Source organism: Salarias fasciatus, chromosome 23 (assembly GCF_902148845.1).
Source record: "Salarias fasciatus chromosome 23, fSalaFa1.1, whole genome shotgun sequence".
NCBI classification, from domain to species: Eukaryota; Metazoa; Chordata; class Actinopteri; order Blenniiformes; family Blenniidae; genus Salarias; species Salarias fasciatus.
The window spans coordinates 14937346-14961968 of NC_043766.1; the positions used below are offsets into that span (position 1 = coordinate 14937346).

The window sequence follows — 24623 nt, forward strand, 5'->3', positions numbered from 1 at the left end:
CTCGGGAAAAAAACTGCACTGTACACATTAAAACCTTTGAATAATTAATTGCATTTTCAATGTCGTCTTGGCAATACAAGTAGCTCATGCCAACAAAAAGGAAGGTTTATAAAAGGAACACATTCAAGCTGTCCAATGAAACTATAAAGACAAAACAAAGGAATAAATTAATATTAATGAAGGCAGGTGACAAAAAAATGCAACGCTACCATATGTCACTGTGATCATCTTATTTCATAAAGCATGACGTGAGGCCATACAAGTAGCTGAAGATGAGCACAAGAGTCTTAAAAAAAATCTTTTAAACTACATGGTAAACGTTTCTGATGAAACGTGCATTAACAGTTTTCTAACAGCTTCCTGCTTATCAGTCTTGAAGTGAAGTCTTTCTCTACTTAAAACTATCAAAAGTCCAAGCCAATATCACATTTGATGTTCTCCAATAAAATCTGGCTGGTGAAACGTGTTGGCGTGTGCTTTCAGTCCAGTGAAATTGGCAGAGATTGCTATGTAAGACTTCGGTCGCTGCAGTCGTTCCACTGCAGCATCAGGAGACCCTGTGAACCATAAGATCCTAATATAAACTCACATCTTCCGTCCGTTTCCTCACAGATTCACACTTTGGCATTCATAAGACTGGCATGAAAGTTTTTTTTTTTTTTTTTTTAAGTAAATTGCTTAGAAAATAACCACGCAACAAATTCCAAGCTAATTTCATATGCAAGAAGGACACTGCCAACAAACCAAATGCTTCACATTTCATCCCCTTGGCTGCTGCTAAGGACATTAAGTACAGTATACAATTAAATTTCGATAATCTTCAGGTAGAATAACTGACATTCAGTACAGAAGCAACAAATATCACATAATTTTCAAGACATTAATACATAATGTTAGCATCAGTCTCTGGCTCCAGTTGAAAATTAGTAGTTTCCTTCTGAATGGCTACTTATTCTTTTTTAATAAAATAGTTCAGTTTCATGTCAAATGAAGTCAGTATATTTAAAATAACTGAGGCAAATTTAAAGCAGCTTTTTTTTTTTTCAGCTCAAAAACACACACATAACCCCCCCCCCCCCAAAACATTCACTTAATCAGCTTATGGCTTCAGTTTGTGGAAAGTGAGGATGCGATGCATCACTTCCATATAAGACAGTTTGAAGTCAGTGTGTTGTTCATTTCTAAGGAATAACTGTTGTTAGAACTGAAAACTGCTGAAGGGAGACTTCCTGGCAGCCAAAAGTCAGAGGTGACACGGTCATGCGTTCACATGCTGGTTAGGTGACTTTGAATGAAGTTTGCTGCAGGCAGAACAATGCTTTGAGTAAACTTGGCTGGGTTTCATTACAACTGCAACTGAGGCTTCGTCTCCCACTGCACATTATCCACGTCTGGACGGAAATCCATAGTACTATCTCGATTTGGAAACATTTCCACATGCCTAAAAGTGTTCCAGGTTTTGGGTCACAAGATATCAGATGATGGCCAGAGGCTGACTCAGTTACTTTGTGATTTACAAAGGTCTTTGGAGTCTTGGTTTGGCTTGTTGAGGGCATCCAGTGCTGTCTGGGTCTCCTTCTGCTCCTCGATGGAGCAGTTGGAGACAGCATTAGCCACTATACAGAACTTCCGCAGGAGGATCTCCCTGAGGAGCAGATAGACCCACGGGTCCAGGATCTGGTTGAGGGAAGCCAAACGTATCACTGTCAGGAAGAAGTTACAGTCTAGATGGACATCTCGGCCGGTGGCGTTATTGGAGGTTACTGCCGTTGAATTACATTCATGGGAGGATACTTGGGTGGAGATCATCCTCAGCATCAGCACCTGAAGGGTGGACAGTAGCACAAGTATCTTAAAGTCGTATCTCAGATATTACACACAACCAAGCTATTTGCTACAATCCACCACAAAAGAGCCATCCAGTAATACTGTAGCTTCGATGAATTTTTCTGTGCAACTAAATATGTGACTGACGACACATGACCTCAGAGAGTACACTGAGCAGACCCATGCAACAGGGTTCCTAAATGGATTATGTCTTAATGGAAAATGGCAACAGCCCTTCAAAGGGCAATACATGACAGTACTCCTCTTACTCCTAGTATATTTTCTGTTTGAATGCATGCAGGGCAGAGTGATGAGAAACAGAAAAACAAGTGAGTGGCTGAGTGAATGACTGAGTGGAGTAAAACCAGAGAAGTGAAGCTGTGGTGTTGGGTCTGCTCTCATATATTTAACTCTCCTGCAGACAGGAGATGGAGTGTCTTCAGTGACATGAAGATTTGCAGTGTGTTTTTTTTTCTTCTTACCAACAGTTTACAACAAGCTTATTCACACTCACAGCAGTTCATGTTCTTTTTTTTTCTTTCTTTCTTTCTTTTTTTTTTTTTTGATAACATAATATTGCATACAGTGGATAAATGCATTTTGTTTAGGGACCTAAGAAACCCTTTGAACAACACGCATAGCAGCTATTTGTGTTACTCTGTGACAAATACATTGACAGCACTTGTTTGTGGAAACTTACCAGGAGAGGGGACCAGCATATAAGCAAAACACACATGATCCCCAGCAGCTGAATGACAGTCTCTGTGGTGAGCCGCTCCCACTGCTTTGAGGACTGAGACGTCCCGGACTTGGTTTTACACCGGATAATTAAGCCCCGGATCGTCACGACGTTGCACGAGAGCGTTACGAGCAGAGAGAAAATCCCAAGTGCAGCGAAAGTGATGGCAAAAAATATATTGCCAGGGACTTCACTGTCCCCTGTGCTGATGAAGCACCAAGTCCCCGGCCACTGGCGCGTGTATTTCCCGACCCCGGCGATCGGCAGCAGCGCAAAGAGCAGCACGAGACACCAAATGACAGCCAAAGTCTGCTTTGTCACGCTCGTCTTCATGTGATTGGAGTACCAGTGTGGATTTGTTATGGCCATGGCTCTTTCTATGGCCATGGCGCTGGCCAAAAAGAGGGCGCACAAGCCAAAAGTTGTCATACACACGCCGAAAAAAGCGCATAAGTTCCCAGACGGGTCAATGCGCTCCCACTTCAGATCAGCCCGGTAAACGGATATTACGATTGGACTCGTCAAAAGCTGCCCAAAAAGGTCTGTCAGTGCCAGTGATCCAATGCAAAGCAAAAAAGACTTTTTCCTTTTGTTTTCCTTCTTTCTGTAGGAGAAACACACCAGAATAAGAGCCAGTGAGTTGCCCACCATGCCAGTTACCATCATAGTAATAGGGAATCCGACTGATACAGATCCACAACTGGAGTTCTTGGTGATATTGCCTTCGCGCAACGTTTTGGAGACATTGGACTCCAACATCTGTCCAATAGCTGTTTGCGAACCCTCTAAAGAATCACAGTTGTCTGCGGTCATTTTCCCTGACAGGATAAGTCCATCAGTAGGAGATATCCCATGTGTATCTCTCCAGCATGAGCTCGCGCTTCAACTCAGCCGCAGCTGAATGCGGTGCGTAAAAGCGCGTCAGGTCCTGTAGGTGATGGAGGCGGGACTACTTAACGACCCGTGAAAGCTCTCAAGTGAGAGTGCAGTGGTTTACAGTAAATTAAGTCATTCCATCAACAATATCCCGAGAAGCGTGATTCACGCCGGGATGTCATTTTATTAAATTTGTACTTACAGGCAGGACTTATGAAACTTCAAGAATGCGGCATTGTTACGCTCCTCTTCAGGACCAACAATAAGCCAAAAGACCATTAAATGTCGATGAAATGAGGAGCACACAGCGGATTCGTCTGATTAAGACTGAACCATCGACTGCTTGTGTGTGTCTCTTGTGGGGAGAAGCGAGCAATAAAACACTGTCCTTAAGTAAAGAACCAGACCGTGGTAGATTAAAAGTCATCATTAAACTCCGACTGGACATCATTACGGAGAAAGTCACATTTAAGAAAATTAAGTTAGCCGTCGTTTGGCATTTGTACAACTTTGTGCGCCCATTAGGAAGATACACTCCCTCAATAATAATCAGGATGAATGTTGCTTCTAATGGCTAACCTGTCTCATTCACCTAATTCAATCTTATTAAGAGACGTGGCCTGACTTTCAAGATGTAAACTATGAATAAAATGTAATTTCCATTACCTACAGTTGGTTAACGCCAAGAAAGTGTGACACAGAAAAGAATACATTTTATTAAAACCCTGGAAAGTACTGACCACTGTTTCAATATATGAAACTGGCCCAGTGTCAGGACAGTGAGGGCCAACGTGATAAAAGACTAGTAACTTCAAGAGTCTGCAGGGTTTTGATTAGACTTCATACTTGAGACCTCATTTCTGTGGCGTAAACTGCCACCTGTTGACCAGAACGAGAAGGACAACGGGAATACCGACTTCAATGTGATTCACATTTATCCGAGCCAAACACAGAGGATTTTAAAGAGGCTGTCATTGTTAAAGTGGTGTAGAAGATGAATGGATGGATGTCTCTGAACGTTTTGAAGACCATCTTTTAAGCTAAGGTTAAAAATTAAAGGCCCAAAGTGTACAAGTCAATACTTTGTATTCTCTATCAGTAGTTTAGCAACATCTTCTGCACTCATGTCTTCAATTTTATTAATGAGCCTTACTAAGTGTGCTCAGTCTGCGGATCTCAAAACACTGCAGAAGTTTAAAAATGCTGCTTAACTGTGTCCTCCATCTAGCCAGTTCTCAGCTGTTGTTGAAAGCACTTCAATGAGTGATGTGATTCAAACTGGCATCATGAAGAAAGCAAGATAGTGTGAAAATTATGATCCATAAATAAATGTAAAGAAATGTGATCACTCTCAAAGACCAATTAGGATGCAATAGGACTGGAGTTACAGCAGCTTCTTACACTTTGCCGTGTGTGTGTGTGTGTGTGTGTGTGTGTGTGTGTGTATGTATAACTTTAAAACACTAGTCATATCCAACAGTTCCTTACGGTTGTATTTTGTGAATGGGTTGTGCTTGGAGATATGCATTCAGAAACACTGTAATTTGTTCTGCTCTTACATATTTGAAAGAAATACCCACTGACCAATAATCAATCTGAAATGAAACAGCAGAGAGAAGAATCAATGTCAACAGAATTTTATTTACATTGTACACTGTGGTTGATTAACCCATATAAAGACTGTACTGCCACTGTTGTTTCTGTCGCACTAAACTGGAGCAAAAAGATTTTCTGCCAGATTGGTTACGATTTTAAGTGACTATTACACGTTGGTACAATGTAATCAAAATAGGCCAAGTCTATATTAAATTCCTCAATTCTCAAAAAGTTGGGCTGCCTCGTGCAAGTCAGAAAGCAATGATTTGCAAACCTCAAGAACACATTTAATACCAAATACATCTTACATTTGATCTGCAACATTTCTCCATTTCACCTTTTAACAGAATTGGTTGGTAGAAGTAACTTAAAAATGTTGGAGCTACACAACATACCACTGTGAAACTGCTTCCCCTTTTAACAGAGATCTTGAAATATTTGGGCAGACCAGTTGGTTCAGTTTTCTGAGGCATGCAGGATTTTATCTTGCAGAGCCACTGTAAATCACTTTTAGGCTTGTTGTTTAACTGCACCGCAAATACATCTCAATGAGCAACTTCCACATTTTCACCTGAAATTGCTTTAGCTGATCTTTAACGCACATCACTCTTATCCAATATGCTGAAATTTGCATTTCCATTTAACCTGAAAAGTTGTTAAAGTTGGTTTTTGTGTGTCTATTCTCTTGGCCAACACCAGGCTGCTGTCCTCTTAACTTTCTGGAGATGTGCATCACATATCTAAAAATGGTAGAACCATCAGTTTCCTCATTTGACACATTTTTCATGTTCTATTTGGAATAAAATATGAGTTTTGGAGATTTGCAAGTAATTGCTGAAAAAAAAAAATCAGCTGTGACAGAGCAGCCTAACTTTTTGATGAATTGGGTTTGCACCTTTGAAACCAAAACATCAACTCTAAAACATTTAAACCTAAAGCGAATAAATTTGAGTTTACTGCCATTAATTAAAAACAAGCAATATCAAAAAGTAAAATACTTACCTTTGTGAAAACAAAATATACATTAACCAAGATAATGGAAAGAAATGGCCAAAGAAAGCTACATTTCAGGTGTTGTAATTTGGTGCTTAAGTATGTCGATTTTATTATGTTATCAAACTTACAAAAAATCAAAACAAAAACAAAAATAAAATGATTTTATCCTTGGCTATAAACGGAAACCATAACATTTTGCTCCAATTTCCTGTGGTGTGTGTCAAACTAACCCTGCCATGAAGGACAGCCAAGACTCTAGTACAGCCTCTACACAGAATATCCGACTTTTCTTATAGAACCAAACATTTATGTTTATTGGACACCTATTGTTACAAACACTGGTCACAGATTAGAGGGTGTGTGGTTTTAAAAAGGGAGGGTGTAAGAAATGGCAGAAGGATGCTCGCTGTGGCCTCTGTCATTATCGAGGGATGTAAGACTTCTGAGATTAGATGAAAATGAACAGCATAGTGAAGGGGATGTGATTTGTTTTCTTTGCAACACAACATGCGCTTTGACTTTAATTCATTATGCCGAATGAAAGGCTGTAAGTTATTTCTTTTTTGAACTGGAGCCAGAATGGGAGGATCCAGACGACTGGCCGCGGCGCCTGAAATCACACAAACACCATGGGAAGAGGACAAAGGTCAGCCAGCTCAGGTTTAACGCTCAGAGTTTTGCATACAATGAAGCAATGACAAGATCAGGAGATGGGGGGGAAAAAAAGCAAAAACAAAACAAAAACAAAATAAACATTACAGCATGACAAAGTGTGAAGATATTTCAGTAAATCTGGACTCCCAAAAGCCAGGTGACAGATGGCTAATAATTATCAGTGCCATTGTGGTATTCCACAGAAACCCAAACCTTTCGGACGAGCGTGATCTAGAACGCCTCCGTTTTCTCCCTCCAGATGACGACCTGGAGCGACTGTGCTTCTGACCCCTCTCAGGTGAGGAGGAGGGTGAGTGGGACCTCTTCCGGGGAGAGGAGCCCTTTCCAGACCTGGAGCTGGATCTTTTGGAGGAATAAACCAAGCACCAAGGTCAGTCAGATCAGGACACAGTTTCTCCAGCTTGGGTAATTATCAAGCTTCTCTGATTTAACTGAAAACTGCAATGAGGCTATTTAAAACCAAGGAGCTAAGAATCAAAAGTGTCCTCTATAGAGATTCTGTTAAGAATTATTTAGCTAGATATTTTACTATCAAAATGTGGGTCAAGGCCGCATTAGTGGTGAAAGACGCTTGACAAAGACAAACGTTTTACTATTAATTCTCTCCGGTCAAACCGAAACCTCAAATAAAGCCTGGAAAAAGTGACTTAAAAGGGTCACTGATGCCCGAGTTCATATCAAAGTGACTCAGGCGGAGGAAAAAGCACAGTCTGCTGAAACCTGAGCTAGAGAATAAAGGGGCTGCTGAGGAGCTTTCTACTTCCATACATACACTCTCTAAAGGGAGAGAGTGCATGTCACCTCATTCACCTGGAGTGAGACCTCGAACGAGATCCAGATCTGGAACTGGAGGAGCCTCCAGAGCGGGACCTGAAAGACAAAAGAAAACAAAACCTTTCCAATATTTTTTTTGAACGAGGACGCAAACTCTGGAATGATTTATGGGGCAAAAGAATAGTATTTCAACACCCTTTAACCCACAGGAAACTATACTGGTTGATAACAATTAGAGCTGCATGATAACAGGTACATGTTGTGAACTGCTGTAACTATAATTTGCAATACCATAAAGTATTTGATTGCCCCCTTTGAGGTGCAAAAAAGACAAAAAACACTTCATAACTCCAACTATAATCCCCTAATCTTGTTACCATCCGCTACCCGTGGACTGCATACCGGTGTGGCATCAATCTGGATGTCAACACTGGAAGTGTGGGTGTTTTTATCCAAATCTTTTTTTTTTTTTTTTTTTAAGAAAAAACTAGCTTTGCTTGTCAGCAGTAGAGTCACGTCGTAGTCAGCGAGTGCAGAACATCCTGCAAAACAGCAGGATGTTGTCAACATTTGTTGGAAAACACTGGTGGGGTTTCGTTACGGCCTTGTTTATAAAAAATATGAACATTTTTAATATGGACGGCATTTTAAAAGCAAAGGAAGGAATAAAAAACAGACTGTCGACATCTATGTTTCCTGATGTGGGTCAGTTATGATCAAATTTGACTTAAATAAAATGAGGTTGACATTCTTGGATCAGAAGGACTACAAGTCACTCAGTAACATCTGTGACTAAACTGCACCCCACTATAAATTACGAGTTGGCCAACAGCTCTTCTTCCAGCTTTTCCTCGTTTAAACTATCACAATGGTCAATCTCGACGCACACTCCGACCTCAGCCACATCAACTCAGGAGGCCATCTATCATGTATCGACATGCCTTCATCAGTGCAGCGTGTGGAAATGAAATTGATCAAAGTTCCGTCATTTGCAACATGTATATTATTGGCTCAAGTTGACATTGAGATGACGATATATCATGCAGCTCTAATAAGTTGTACACATAAAGCTTCAAATCAGTCTCATGTCACACACTGGGTGAATCAATAAATGGGTAGGACTTCTCAAAAGTCACACTACCAAGTAAATAATACATTCTTTCAATTTGATGTAAAAAAAAAAAAACAAAAAAAACAAAAAAAACAAAACAAAACAAGATCATTCAATCAGCACATCAGGTTTCTTACACCACACATGGAGGAGGGGTGAAAGAGGGTGAACAACAAATCAGAGAGACATGACATTAAATTGAAGTCGATCAGTAAATCAGGAGAAAGATTGAGCTGATACTGACATTTTGCCCGGAGTTACCCTTGACCTGTACCCGTTTACCTGGACCTCGACCGTGAGCTGGAGCTGGAGGAGCGCGAGGACGAGCGGGAGCAGGACGAACCTGAGCGGCTGCCCCGCTTCTTAGCTGCCTTATCCTCATCACTGGCATCTAAATCATACTTTGACAAGTCGCCATCATCATCATCATCGTCGTCATCATCCTAAACAAAGAATGGCGTTAAACATTATGCATGGCCAACGGAAAGCAATATATTACTTCGTATGTGTATCTAACACTCCAGTCATCAATCTTACATCTAATTTATACTTGGACAGATCGCCATCTTCATCATCATCCTCCTCATCCTCATCATCATCTTTTGCCACTTCCTTCTTTTCACTTTTTGAGGAGGGTGTACTGTTCTTCCCACGATACTTTTTCTTTTTCCTGCCAAACTGTGGTGAAAGAAAACATCGCCGTTAATTCCACCTGCACCAGTTCAGACATCTGGAAACATGAGAGACAGATCAAACAACTCGTAAACGCTCACCTCATCATATTCACCATCAGATTCCTCTCGTTCAATATACTCCACGTTTTCCCTTTCATTGAATCCTCCACCATAGCCTGATATTTAAAGAAACAAATTTACAAATTTAAACTGGAAATTGAGAGTAGAAAATGTCACAAGCGTAAATCATTGGGTTACCTGTTCTCTCTTCAAGCTTGGCATATTTAGGAGTGTTACACATGTTGCACTCTGAGCGCCGGGCCCAATTCACATTTCCACACCTAAAAATAACAAAAAAGTGCGATTCTGTCAATTTACTTTTAATTAAAAAAAAAAAAAATCATTGTTTCTTACATAATCTGTTACAATGAAGTCTGTTGAATTGTTTCTTTAAGGTATAAAGAAGATAAAGATGCCAATTCATCTCTTCATATGTGCCAGATAACAGTGAAGGTAGAAAGGTTAGCAAGTACATTTGACGTCAAATTGTTTATCTGAAACCCTGTAAAATGTTTCACTAATGTTGCATCCAACAGAAATGGCCAGCTTCAAATGGAGCTGGTGGATATATGTAATGCACATGTTGCATGATTAATAACGCAAAATATCTGTCATATCTTTCCAAAACCCTTTTTTCCAAATTTTGTAAAAAAAAAAAAAAAAAATGTGAAAACCATTTATCATTTCCCTTCACGTTGTCTTGGTCTTTAAGAGAAATCCCAATAAAAGACACTACTGTTCGTGCCTGTACTGTAACAAAATGTGGAAAAGTTCATGGGATAAGAACACTTTTGTAAGCCACTAAATAGATTTAAGTGATATAGAACTGCAACCATTAGCATGAACCATGAGGCAAATAAGTAAAAAGAGTAAACTCACTGTGACCAGACACACCCTCCCAAAAAACAAAAGGATTTTTTAACAGAGGTTTGATGTGGACATGATGACCTTTACTCACTGGACATTATTGGGAATTTCTTTTGGTGGAAACAAGCTGCAATTTTTGGCAAATAAGATGTGTGTGTGTGTGTTTTGGTCATGCACATTTCTGACTCTTGAGCTTCACTCGAGATAGCTCACAAAACACAAAAGGGGGGTTCGTCTAATGTTATTTTGGATGTACGGACACACGTTCTCATTTAATGTCTTTCATTGATTTCCATGACATTATAGATTCTCACTGAAGGCATCAAAACTATGCATGAATATATGTGGAATTATGTAGTGAACGAAAAAGTGTGAAATAACTCAAAACAGGTTTTACAGTCTATATTCTTTAAAGTAGCCCTTTACTTTGACTAAAACTTTGCACACTCCTAGCACTGTCTCAATGAGCTTCATGAAGCAGTCACCTGAAATGGGTTTCTAACAGTCTTGAAGGAGTTTCCAGAGAAGTCGAGCACTCGCTTTGGTTTCACTCTGCGGTCCATCTCATCCCTAACCATCTCAGTTTGGTTTAGGTCAAGTAACTGGAGGCCAGATCATCTGGCAGTCCTCCATCACTCTACTACTTGGTCAAACAGCCCTTCCTCAGTCCGGAGGTGTTTGGAAGTCATGATCCTGATGAAAATAAAGGACGGTCCAACTAAACGCAAAGTGGATGGAATGGCGCATCGCTGTAGGATGCTGTGGCAGCCATGCTGGTTCAGCTTTTGAATAAATCCCCAATAGTGTCACCAGCATAGCACCTTCACACCATAACGCCTCCTCCTCCATGCTTCATAATGAACTATGCTTATAGGAGTCATCCGTTCACCTTTTCTGAATTACACAAACACGCAGCAGGTGGAACCACACCTCTCCGATTTGGACTCATCCGACCAGAACACAGAGGTCCACTGGTTTAATATCCACTCCGCATGTTTCTCGACCCAAACTAATCTCTTCTGCTTGTTGTTCTTCAGTAGTGGTTTCCTCACAGCTATTTGACCATGAAGTCCTGATTGACACAGTTTCCTATGTAGAGATGTGTCTGCTACGAAAACTCTAACATTCATCTGAGCTCTACTCCGAGTTGCTTTAAACTTGCAATTTCTGAGGCTGATGAACTTATTCTCAGCACTAGAGGTGACTCCTGGTCTTTCTTTCGTGGGGTGGTTCTCATGTGAGCCAGTTTCATCATACTGCTTAATTGTTTTTGGGAAAAAGTTTTTGCATTTTTCCCCAGACAGATCAACCTTCAATTCTTAAATGATCGCTGCCGTTTCTCTTTACTTGGCCGATTTGTTTTTGCCATAATATGAATTCTAACATTTGTCAAATGGGGACACCAGCTGTGTATCAAACTGACTTCTGCACAACAGAAGTGATGGTCACAACCGAATTAAGAAGGCAAAAGATTCCACAAATGTACACGGATAAGTCACAGCTGAGAAATGAAAACCAGTTCAGGTGACGACCTCATGAAGTTCATTGGGAGACTTGGGTTTGCAGTGTTGTCAAATTACAGGGTGGCTACTTTGAGGAATCTAAAATATAAAACATCTTGAGGATTATTTCACACTTTTGTTTCCTGCATAATCCCATGTGTGACCATTCATAGTTCTGATGCCTTCATTGAGGATCGACTATGTAAACAGTCAAGAAAACCAAGAAAAAAAACACTAAGGTGTGTCCAGGCTTCTGACTGGTATTGTATACTCTGCAAAACAGTCAGCGTTAAAGGTGCACTGAAATATATAGCTCAGATTTTGTTTAATCAAAAAAAGTAGTCACCAGGGACATCCACAATCATAACATAGTGTAGCTTATCATTCAAAAACTGTACAGCAGGGGTATCCAACCATAACCCTGGAGGCCCAGCGTCCTGCATGTTTTAGACATCTCCGCACTTCAGCACACCAGAATATAATGGTCATGTCATCGTAAAGCTTGTAAAAAAGCCAAATAAAGACACTCCCATTGCAGACAGAGGTGTTGCAACTGAGAGGGAGCCTTAAAACACACAGGATGGTGGCCCATTATGGACAGTACTGGACACTCATGCTTTAGCACGGGGTGTCGCAACCCAGACTTCGAGGGACAGCGGTCCGCATGTTTTAGATCCCTCTGAGTTGCTATGCACCTAAAGGCAAAGAGGAACTATTTATAGGGTTTTATAACAAGCTTGACAAAGACATCATTAGATTCAAATATTCTGAAGACGGCCGACGTCTAAAACATGCAGACGCCAGACTGGAGTTGGACACCCTCGCCCTTGAAGGTTCAATCGCAAGAAGATATGAAAAATGGTGGAGAATGAAATGTGGTGGAGAATGACCGACTCTGTGGGAGTTGATCTAACACGGGTCTTTATGCTGTGCAATAACCACATACGTTTTGCACTGCCAATCATTTGCACTGAAGAGGCCTCTACTCTTCTCGGCCAGAGTTTTCCCAATTTCTGTTCCTCCAGCTTTCATCATCTTTGCTTCTGTGGTCTTCTCTGTAGAAAAAGAAATCGAATATTTATATATTTCTTCTAAGTGCAAGGGAAATGTCCTGCAGAGAGAGAGAGAGAGAGAGAGAAAAAAAACCAAGGACAAACCTCGTCCACATCTGTTACAGCTAGTTCTTCTGGCAAAATTTACGTTCCCACACCTGCAAAAAACACGGTAAATACACTTATTTTAGGCGCTGAAAATGCTGCGAAATCGTTCATGTGGAGGATGAACGTGAAACAAAGCAACGCTCCCCTGCAGAAGAGTGAAGGTGTTTGTTCCCATGTGCCACTGGCTCTTTGGTAGGACACATTTTTATCAAAGGCCTGGGCACTGACCACTGCAGCTGGCTTGTCCGTCACATTTTAATGCAGTCTGGTGGAAACATGATATCGCTGACTCCAGATGACTCTAAACTTGGGGCAACTTGGCTTCTCCAACACGATAAACAACACCCACAACAGTCAACGCAGACACGGGGCGAGACGGGAGCTAATCGGCTAACTGTGAAGTATCCACCCCTGTGGCTACTTTCAATTACAATCTCCGACTCTTAAACTCAACACGCTTCCAAACCATCACACCCACAAGCGTTGCGTATGATTAATTCCGATTATCGTTAAACTGCAGGAGTTTGGACCGCAAACAGGCGACAGCTACTCAGAGTTAGCATGAGCCAAATGCTAGGAGGCCGAAGCCCGATAGCGCGAACAGTAATTAATCCACACACGTGCAGCTGAATTCAACAGTCCCGGTGCATATTGTGTGGATTTATCAAGAGGGGCTCTTACTTCTTATCGGGGCAGATCCAGTCTCCGTCGCTGACTCTGAAACTCTTCCCGGACATGCTGCCTGTTCGCTGCTGGCTCTCTCGCAGGGTGTGCTCACACTGGGCTACCTCCACTGCTCTGAGGGCGCTCAGCTCGACGACTCTGCTGCCTTTAAAGGCTGTCTGTAACTCCCCACACCCACCCACCGCTGCCCCTCAAATCTACACACAAACTTTATTATGCTGTACCAAGTCTGCACTTCAGTGTCTGTCATGGTTCACAGTAACAAAGTAAACCTATTTTATGTTGCGATGAAGAAGAATTTCATTCGCACTTTGCGTTTAGTATTATAACTATTTCAAATATATATGGTTTGACTTTTATTTTTACAGTTGTGTTAAAAAAATATAGTTCTACTCTTTCCCTTCAACAAGAATATATATGCAACAAAAAGAGAGCAAAAGTAATAATTTAGGACTTCTAGGTAAGGACAGAATCTCAGATTTCAGATTTTTGTGAATGTAACATCAACAAAAAGAGGTCTCCTCTCATTAAACTATTAAACGTTCTAGCACTAAACATTATTTAACCGTCACACACCTTAAGACTGTCAGGCATTGTAAATTCTGTTTGAGAATGGTTTTAAAATGTGTTTTCGAAGTTTTACAACGTGTATAACTGGCACACATTCTAAAACACCTAAGATGCTGATGTTAGAAGATGCATGGCTGTTTTAGAATGTGTGACTGTTCTAAGATGTGTGGCTGTTTTAGAATATCTGACAGTTTTACAATGTGTGACAGTTAAGATGTGTGCCACTTTTAAAATGTGTAAGTTGTAAGATGTGTCACTGTTTTAGAATGCGTGACATAAATGACAGTTTTAAAATGTTTCAGAATTTGAGATTAATGCAGTTCAGCAGTCCGGTGTCTTCATGTATGAAGCTGTTTCAGAGCCTGGCTGTTCTGCACCTTCCTGCCAGAAGCCAATGGAGTGAAGTCTCCATGATGTTGATGTTGATGATCATGTTTTTTTGCTCATGAAAGAGCGTTTTCACCCATGTCCTTGATGGAAGGAAGAGGAGTACCAATAATCTTCTCACCACTCTCCTGCGGCCCTTCCACTCTGCAGCTGAACAGCTGCTGCACCATAGAGAGCTGTTGCTGGTCAGCATACTGGTTGAGATTTTGGCAGACAACGAAATGCTCCCACATTTGCCTTATCAGAGATGCACTCTTCTGGGTCCAAGACAGATTATCTGTTATGTGCCCCCACTGTACCACCACCACTGTGGCAGGGTGGGCTCTTCCTCTAGTGTTGCTGATATTCAAGACATCAAAAACCAGCATTCACACAGTGTTTGTCTTCTCCAGGTGGCTCAGACTCAGGTGGAGTGCACATGAATTTGTGGCAGTTTGAGAATTGTTGAGGATTTTACAGTGTCTGAGAGTTTTACAATTTGTCACAGTTTTAGTGTTTCATAGTTTAATCATGTTAGACCGTTTTTAAAATGTTTGAGAATTTCACAACCATGATTGTCAAACAGTGGTGTGAGCTCCCTCTAGTGCTAGATGGGAGCAAGAATGTATGGAATCATTAAAACAGTAAAAAAAAACAAAAAAAAAAAAAAACACAACAACTTAGAATTACAAAAAATTTAAACATTTGCAATTTATATGTTCATAAAGTGCATAAGTAATAAGTCTACAGGTAACAGATAAAGTCTCAGGTCAGTCATAATGGTGGTACTTTGAGAGCCTGATACTTTCTGTGATTGATGATTATTGACTATATTATTTCAATATGAGTGAACAAACTGATTGACCTTGAATACAAGTAAACTTCTTGAAATATAGACTCTTGTGCTCCAAACATAAAGTATTTTTGGAAATAGATTACATGGCTTTGTGCAAACTTTTGAGCTGTTGCCTTGATAATATTCAGCACATTAGGTAAATATTTAATAGCTAATAACCAGTGGTTAACACAGCCATTTGATTTTGTTTACTTGTTCTTCCTGTTCCTTCTTGGATTGCTTCGCACAAATAAATGTTGCGTAGTTTAAAGGGGTAAACAACTAATTTTCCCAAAGAATGACATGAAGATTTAGCACTACGATTGAGGGCTGAGACATACCGAAGTTGTATGTTGATTTGATTTGATTGGTTTTGTGTAACAGCTCAAAATAACAGACCAGGAGTTCAATACAGAATCTAAACTAGTTTGCTCAAATGGAGTAGGAGAAAGTTTTTTTTTTTTCCTGGAAATCACCAGAATTAATTTTTTTTTTTGAAAGTCTGATTTCAGTAAATGTCACACTCACACCCACACCCACACCATTTTAGTGAAGTAACAACTGTAACAATAACTAACGCTAACAACAACAACAACAACTATAACAACTAAAACAGTAAGTAACAATAAGTAACTAACTCTAATAACTCTGCAAGCCAAGATGCAAGATACAACCAATTATGTAATGATGCCCAATATTGTGAAAAATATGTGACCATTAAACATTACCAATAATACCAGTACTTTTTATTTGATTCAGTATTTCCCAGTGACACTCAGAGGGCTGTTCAAGTAGTTAAAGGGCCTGATATGGCCCAGAGGTCTTATGATGTCCAATCTGTCTGTTTTCGTTCTTCAAGTGGACCTCCACATGTTTAAAAACATACTCTACCTTTCACCTCTCACTCAGCCCATATGAACTCAATCTGGATAAAGTTGATACAGAACACTGATGGAAGATTGCGTGAAAATTATGTTATCATTGTCACAAAGCCTGTTTTCAGTAACACGAGTTCCTAAAAATGGGATCACAGTGTAAGTGTTTCTCTCAGATTCAGAATATAGGCATTATACCTCAAATAAAGTAATATACAGGCATATAATGAGGTGACATAAAATACTTATGTCCCTATTGACAAACAGACAAAGACTTCATTTGTGTGGCTGTTGTAAAAAGCAGATGAGACTTCACAACTCTTCATGATTCATTGCATTTGTGTTGTAAGTCATATTGTTTATTTAGTTTTTTGGGAAACATTCCCTTATTATGAAACTCAGAATCAAAATGTATAAGGTCAGAGCTTGTTCGTTTTCCTTGCAACACAAGTATTGGCCACTAGATGGCAATTAATACCAACGTTTAACACTGGATACTCCCTCCTTCATGTACACCCTCCACTTTTATTTCGATCTGATCACACTAACAATGAGTTTGATGATTTATATTAAGATCTGAATAGATTTGTGATGTGGAGAGATAATTAAAGAAAACCAGTTAGTGCTTGCAAGTACTTTAACAGAAAAAAAAAATCATCTTTATATTTAACTTGATTTACACTTGGCATGGAAGATAATTGCTACCTAAGGCTGGACATTTACTGTCAGATTTTATGAAGGACAATAGCCAAAACTATTCTCATAAGAAATTTTGATGGGCCTCAAATTACAAATGGAGCAGAAAAGGTTTTTTTTTTTTTATCAATACTTGCAGTGTATGGGGGTGTGTTGGCCAGGAGACTGGAAAAGCAGGCTTGGACTCACACGTTCAAATTTCATCGCTGACAAGTCTCCACTGTGGCTCTGGGAGCAAGGCCCTTGACCAACAGCAGCTTTCCAGATGCTACACCAGTACATGCACTGCTTCTCCTCTTAGTCTACCGTTAAGTATGAAAAGGATGGGTTAAATGCAGAAATTAATTTACCCTCCGGGATAAATAAAATATGCTTTTATTTTCTTTCGTGTGATTTATGCGTAGATTCAGAGTTGTCAAATATCCAAATGCCTGTATGAGTCATTCTATGCAATGTCTTCTTCTTCTTCTTCTTCTTCTTCTTCTTCTTCTTCTTCTTCTTCTTCTTCTTCTTCTTCTTCTTCTTTTTCTTTAATATAATAGATGAGGAGTAAATGTGAAACAGCATGTTAGTGATTTATGTTAGACCTCAATAAAGCATGACTGTAACTGTTTACGTAATACCTAAGTCAAAGCGTTGGTTAAGTATCCATTAGCTGGGAGTGCCACCTAGGATTGATCTCTCACAGATTATTTTATAACAGGAAACAGAAAAAAAAAAAGAAAAAAAGACAAAAGAAACTCCCTCTGTGGCCCTCCACTGGTCCCAGATGAAATCTTTCAGTCAGATACTAAATTGAGGTCCATGCATAGAAGGTAAAAATAGTATTCTGCTCTAAAATGTGATCTCACATTGAGTTTCATAACACACATTGTAAGTCAACCATTAACCACTGGGATTACCTGCATTTAAAGCATTGGAGCTGTTTATTCTGTACAGCATGCGTTTAGAATAAAAATAAATAAATAAAAAAACCAAACAAGTAAATAGTCCAGTTGTGCTATCTTTTTTCTAACACATAGAGAGGAGATAGTGCTATAGCTCAGCTATCAGCCTTGTTAACAGGCAGACTGTTGCAAGCCATATGCTGCTGACAGATAAATACCATTAATGAGGGTGAAGGAAGAGCTTTAAGCTGCAAGTCACAGTTATTTCTCCAGCGATAAGATTTAACAGCTGCTATAGTTTGGAGCTCAGGCTGCTCAAGAATCGCCTTTGTCCACCCTCTCGGTCAACGCGAAAGACCCTCGGAGGTCACTGTCACAGCTGGCGAGTGACCCTGAAGCTCTGCCTAGAAGCCATTTCTGTATTTCAAGCTGCGCAGTCTTACTTTTTCTTCTTTGCTCCCAGTTCTGGTAGCCCTTTTCTTTTTTCTTGACAGGGGTGAAATGACATTGCTGAGGCATGTCCCTTATATCTCGGGCAAGATTGGTTTATTTAATTGAGTACACTGGAGATGAACTGAACAAGATTTTTTAATCATACATTGTTTTAATCATCGTGTATCTGTTAGGCAGACATGCACTTGATTTATGAGCCTCACTCAAGGCTTATTAGGACTAGGGGCCAGCGATGATAAGGTAGCCGTGGCTAGAGAAGCATTTTTTGATTTTGCCTTCTAGTGTTAAAAGGAAATGATTCTTGAACCTTCATCAATATAATTCACGATATAATACACAGGGGCCAGCAGTTTGATATTGCCTGCAAAAACACAGCTCCGCACACTCAACTCGATATTTGTTCATTGCCAGCCATGGTCTTTGTGCTATTTGAGTTCTGTTTACTTCATCAAAATATTTTTTTCCTACAAGGCAACCCTCTATTTTCCTTTTTGATAGCGTCGGAGACATTGCTACTCACAGGTTTCAGTTGAAGATATTCTTTTTGCAAGCTTTCCACATTGCTCGGGAAAATACTGTGGAGATATGAACCAGACGAATCCTTGAATAACTAATAAACAGATGCTGCAAATGTTGTGCTATTTGCAGCACCAAGTTGCATGAGAGATTCAGTCATTTCAGAGGAATTGGGCAATTAAATCTCACTTAGATAAACACATTCAGTTGCATAGAAGTTGCTTCATTGGTGGTAATGCTTTCTTAACTTCACCGTGTCCTTTTCTGGCCAGTGTGCAGCCCACCTTCAGATTATGCCCTGGGTCAATAACACTGCTAAGAGAGATTTTTCATGGGTGTCAATGAGGCTTTGGCTTTACTCACACTGTTTTCTAGACCAGTGGCTGGTTATGGCTGAAGGTTCATGCACAGCAGAGTCTCTGACAGGGAAAGGCAGCCATGTATGTAGGTTTGGATAAACCTGCTGCAAGCCACCAGGGCTTTCCACTACTGACAGATGGCAGAGAGCTGTTCCATAGAAAGAGGGGAAGGGCGAGGGTGAAGAGTTGGAAGCAAGATGACATTGGCACACCGTCCTCAGTTCTCATCTCGGCATCATGATTCAGCATTAATCAGGTGGTCGAACATGCCAAACAAAAGTCAGTTGTGGGTCTGTTTATTAGCTTGATGCCATTTATACAATGAGAATACTTGAGCGCCTGGCTGTTTCACCACATACAGAGGAAAGTCTAACACAGTTTGAGAGGTGGCTCTGTGTTCAGAGTTGAGGTAGGTGAACTGTAAGGTGCCAAAGAACCCCATCAGAATTATATAACGCAGACTACTGCACAGTGAAACAGCTTGTGCCGGGAGATGTGCCACTGCATTGTGCCGTATCTCCTGTCCTCTCATCCACCCCTTATCACTAAAGCACATTCATTTTGGGAGCCAGAGAGCATGCACTTTACAATCCAGCCTCGCCATTTCTTGTAAAAGCAATCTACAAAGCATGATATGATGTGTAAAATTTGAAACTAATAAATCTGGTGTTTAACAGTAATAAAAATGCAAGATGGAACAAATTCTACTGGATCATCAGTTTTGATTGTGTGAGCTTATTAAAGTGCTTTGTGCTTTGTGTTCATCTAAAGCTGCAGAGAGCTCGAAGCCATTCACATGTAATTATTTTTCTATTCAATTTTTTAATACCGATTTTATACTGACTATAAATAAAACGTTTATGCTTTGATTTTTGGTAAAAGCCTCAACATGAAAACAACTTGAAATAATAGCATATTTCTTCTTAACTAGTGCACTCCTGAGTAGAGGCAACCGTAATACTTAGCAGGTGATCTTCTGCATTCGTTGCTGACAATATCAATGTGTCAAGGCGGGCAGATCTTGACAGGCCAGACAATTGGAGGAGGGATGTCGGCACAAAGTCTGAGACCAGACGCTGTTCTTCAAATGGAATCAGAGAATTCCACGGATAAAGTGTTTACAGGGCGAGAGGCGATCCCACTTGATGATTCCTGTGTGACCAAACAAAATGCAATATCTAAACCCCTGCCTCCATTAAGGCAGGACCAGAGGGACCATCTCCAGTGTCATTTCTCAAACGGTTTTGTCAGGTCTGTCACACAGACTCTTGTTTAATTGCCACATATCACTTTTGGGGAAACTTTGAAAGGACAGAAATCAATGTGGTTCCTTTCTCAACTCCACAAGCAACTCAGCAAAAGAATAATATAGAACAGCTAAAGATACTGCAACTTGCATTTTATTTCCTCTCCAGGGCTGATTATTTTCTTTTCAAAACAATGTGAGTTTTGAGACTGGATAAGCCTGTAGTGAATAATGAAACATTATTCATGAAGCTATCTATGTTATTGATGTGTTTGATTTCACCACCACACTGTGCTCTCTGAATGCTGTATATTCCCGTGGCAGAGAAAAGAAAATGAAAATGAGGGAGGCAGAATGAGGGGAAATAGACAGATGGATAGAATAAAAGAAAGAAGAGATGGGTTCACCGTAAACAATACTCAGACCGTAATTAAGTGACCTGACTTCAATTAGAGGCGTTATGTGAGGAAAATTGTTTTTGTGGTTTGACGCAATGAACCATGCATTTGATCCCGCAGTTCGACTCCTGTTATCTTTAACCCCCTCCCTCTCAGTCCACCTCTCTTTATTCACTTCAAGTTTCACATCAGCACCTCACTTCTAGGCTAACCGTTACTGGGCAGGCAATCTGATTGCTCTCTAACAATGGCTAATGCAAGAAAACGTGAAGCTGCATGCATGTGGCCGTGGCCTTTGCTTTGTCTGGCTTTGCTCTTGGCGGTGACATAGACCTGGCAGTGGGGTGATTAATGTGATAGGTGGAATTTGTCTCGTTATGTCGACACCAGCTAATAAATGCCTTGTAAACAGCCAGTCACAGCTGTTAATGCATCATCATAATCCAGGATTAGGAGGTGCCAGGCATGGCCAATAAATGCAATTAGGCACTGACAAAATTAATTCGCCAGTAGTTTCCTGTGCTCTGTCCGATCTGAGTGAAAACTCAAGTGTGTTAGGGGATTCTTTACAAATGCCCGGGCAATTTCCACATTATTCAGTTCAGGAAAAAGTGAGTAACGAAACCTGAACCAGATGTGAATGAAAATGTGAAACTGCTACCAAAGTGAAAGACATTGCGAAATTAAAAAAAGAAAAAAAGGTACTTTACCCCCACATCAACAATATCTCTGTGAAGCAAGACAAGACAGGTGACTTTTAAATGTGACTGCTCGTTAGAGAGGTCACCCGGACAACCATTAACTACCTGTCACTCAACTCCGTCATGCCTCATTGGTGAAAGTTCTGATGCATTTCTTCACATTTTTATGGGCACGGCTTATTTTTAGCACCTGGGACTTTGCTATGCTGTTTTCTAAAGATTTTAAAGACACCCCTCCTCACCTTTCCCAGCTTCCAGTCAGCCTGTCCTATTACCAGAGTGATGGTCAATTGAGATGATCAATTTGCATAATGGAGCATTAAATTGAGCCCATCACAACCACCACTCAGCAGCTTGCTCCCATGGAGGGCTCACTGAGAATGGCAATTGCTCTTGAAGAGGGGACATGTATCCTCCTTGCTGGAGTATCCTTTCACCATGCATTTGGCTGGTGAATATAGCAACAGCCACTGAATAATGTAGCTCTTATTCATGAGTAATCTGTTACTGGATTGAAAAGTTCATGCTAAAGGTGAGTCCGAGAATGGGAGCGAATATTTACGTTCAAATGAGAAAGTGGAATCAAAAGTCAGATTGAAAATGTTCACATATTTTTTTTTTCTTTCCCTTGCTGCCCTTATTTTACATTCTCTAATAAAATAATATAACTCTTGTGGGATATTCACCTCAGAAAAATCAAGCTCGCAACTGTTCTTTTTTTAAAAGAAAAAAATTGACATTTAACTCAAATTAAAAAATAATCACCATCAGTGTGCTCATCTGTTCACATATGCCGAACAATATGCTTAATTGCACATTTCCTCAAAATGATCAGTGGTCATTCTTTTTTTTTTTTTTTTTGGACATGGAGCAAATCATTTGATTAACACCCACCAAGAAAATCTCAGACTGTTTTCTTAGGTAGATTAGTTGAGCTCTTTAGAAGCATGTCAGTGCCTAAGGACCTGTGACAAATTGCATCCAAAGGGGTGCTTGGATCTGAGACTGCTGGACTGTGATTGATGTGCGTGCTGTGTGAGTGGCAGAGAGGAGTGAGATAGAGCCGTCATCGCCTTCCTCTCCAACATGTTGCCTTTGTTTGAGGGTTTTTCTCCTGGGGTAGTGCTGTCCAGAGAACAATATGGCAGGGGCTCCTTGGTGTGCAGGTTTTGTTAACTTGCCATTCGTAAGTGCCCATTTGGCACAGCCAGATTTTGTAGCTGGCAGTTAAAACTAACTTCAGTAAATTGAAGTGCGCCACTAAGATGGACTCTGATAGTTTCACAGCCTCACTCACAATTTTCACATCAATTTCATAGCGCAATGTCTTTTATCCCCCACCCCCCCAAAAAAAAAAAAAAAAAAAAAAATTAAAAAAAGAAACACTTAATTTATTACCTTTTACTACAATTTCATTTCCATGGAAAGGTTCTGTGCATGTGAATGATTTACCCATGTGATGAATAGTAACTGGGAAACTTTAATTCCCATGAGTGAGTGTCACCTTTTCCTGCCACAGGCAGCCTGCTGGGCTGCTGGCAGCCTATCAGCCACAACCTGACAGGTGATTGACAATAAAGAACTAAGGGATTCAGAGGTAGGTGTGAGGCAATGATCTGATGTGTTTTTATGAAGCTTTTGTCAGATGTTTTTGTGACATTGCTATTGGATGAAACATGTCAGCGGAATTTAATTTGGCATTTTGACAAGGAGTTTTCTCATAGGAGACAAATTTGAGGGCAGATTTATTAAAAAAGTGTACAAATAAATTGCTACCCAAAATAAAGTGTTGCCTTTTTTATGGGCGTATTGGCAAAATGTGATTGATGATGACAGAAAGGGCAAACTAATATTTACTGTGGACTGTAACATTGAGTGCAGCCTTTAAACTTTACACTATCTACTGGTCATCTCTTTACTCTTGATTATTTGGTGATAAAATCATCACACATGTATTTGTATTATTTTACATGTGGTCTTTTGGTGTGTGTATACAAATATGCTTCTCTTCAGTTCACCCCTGAGTCGGTTCGTGAGCAGGAACGCCTGTTTGGATCGGCTTTGTGTATGAGCGTCTGCGCTTAGAGCTGCACACCTCCTGGTTTGTGGAGGATTAATTGGTAAGTCTCTGCATGCATGAGTGCAATCTAATTTACCTCCATCACTTGATACACAATAGCAAAGGTCCCTAAACAGGCAGTGATGAAACACATCTGAAGGTCTAGTTCGGTGTCTGGTCTGGTTAGTGCAAGTGCAACACCGTGCCTCCACTCAGGGCTGTCACAGCAGCCAGAGCAGCAGCACCTTGCTATCTGACTGGACTCCAACAATTTCCTTATTTTATTTCAAATGCCACACCAGAAAGACAACATAGCAGAGTATTTGCTCCGGCGCGCTCCGGATCCATACCATTAGCATAAATGGGGAATCAATTATTTCAGCCCTGATGGAGCTGATTATGCAGAGACAATAAAGTCAGAAGGAAGGAGTCATAATTACAAGATGACCTATGTCGCCTTTCCACCACTACCACTGTACCAGCGCCATGTTGATATTTCATGGGTGAATCGGTAATTACCTGATAAGAACCACGGGGAACATGGGGAAGCAGATTGGCCCATTTTACAGAAGTCCTTCAGTAGAGCAGTGTGCACTGCTGTAACATCGACAAACTCAGACGGTACAGCGGCTATGCCCCGCCACCCACTCATATGCACTTTCTCGTATGCACTTTCCCAACGCACAAACAAGAGAGACTCATCACACTCGTTCACTGCAGAAATGTTGACTCTTCAATTTACATTAAACGTCAAACTTAACTGGTGTGTCAGACTCTTCGTGCTGCTGCCCATTTGATGATAACATCCAGTGTAGCTCTCTGTGGGATGTGGAATACAATTCAAATGGCTTTATCTCGTGAGGCAGAGGTGCTGTGATGTGCCAGGCACTCAGCAGCACAGCCCGCAACCAGCTCGAGCATAGAAGTGGGGCTAACCACTTCCATCTCATGCCTGTCAGAATGAGAGAAGGGGTAACGGGGAGGCAGATAGAGAGGGAGAGCAAAGAGACTATGTGTGAACAAGAAAGACGGGAACTGGGGTGCTACAAGTTTTATCCCCCAGAGTTTTTTTATGAACAAAAAACTCACCTCATAAAATTCTCTCTGTTGGACAGAGAGGG

At 40.5% G+C, this 24623-nt stretch overlaps 2 protein-coding genes across 4 annotated transcripts; both read right to left on the bottom strand.

The window, feature by feature from the left end:
- Positions 1-601: 601 nt before the first annotated feature.
- Positions 602-3482, bottom strand: ptger3 (prostaglandin E receptor 3 (subtype EP3)). The gene is made up of 2 exons (XM_030083474.1): positions 2528-3482; positions 602-1824 (listed from the first exon to the last, which is right to left on the bottom strand). The coding sequence occupies exons 1-2, from the start codon at positions 3377-3379 to the stop codon at positions 1498-1500; spliced, it is 1179 nt and encodes a 392-aa protein (XP_029939334.1). The 5' UTR covers positions 3380-3482; the 3' UTR covers positions 602-1497.
- A 1581-nt stretch (positions 3483-5063) lies between these two features.
- Positions 5064-13751, bottom strand: zranb2 (zinc finger, RAN-binding domain containing 2). Of its 3 annotated transcripts, none has more exons than XM_030083316.1 (10): positions 13539-13751; positions 12855-12907; positions 12644-12752; positions 9527-9609; positions 9368-9444; positions 9132-9272; positions 8938-9037; positions 7520-7579; positions 6902-7051; positions 5064-6644 (listed from the first exon to the last, which is right to left on the bottom strand). In XM_030083316.1, the coding sequence occupies exons 1-10, from the start codon at positions 13592-13594 to the stop codon at positions 6364-6366; spliced, it is 1110 nt and encodes a 369-aa protein (XP_029939176.1). In that variant the 5' UTR covers positions 13595-13751; the 3' UTR covers positions 5064-6363. The 3 variants fall into 3 exon arrangements, with proteins under 3 accessions (XP_029939176.1, XP_029939178.1, XP_029939177.1); XM_030083318.1 differs by having other exon boundaries at positions 6461-6644; positions 8877-9037; XM_030083317.1 differs by having other exon boundaries at positions 6502-7051; positions 8877-9037.
- Between the last annotated feature and the right edge of the window lie 10872 nt (positions 13752-24623).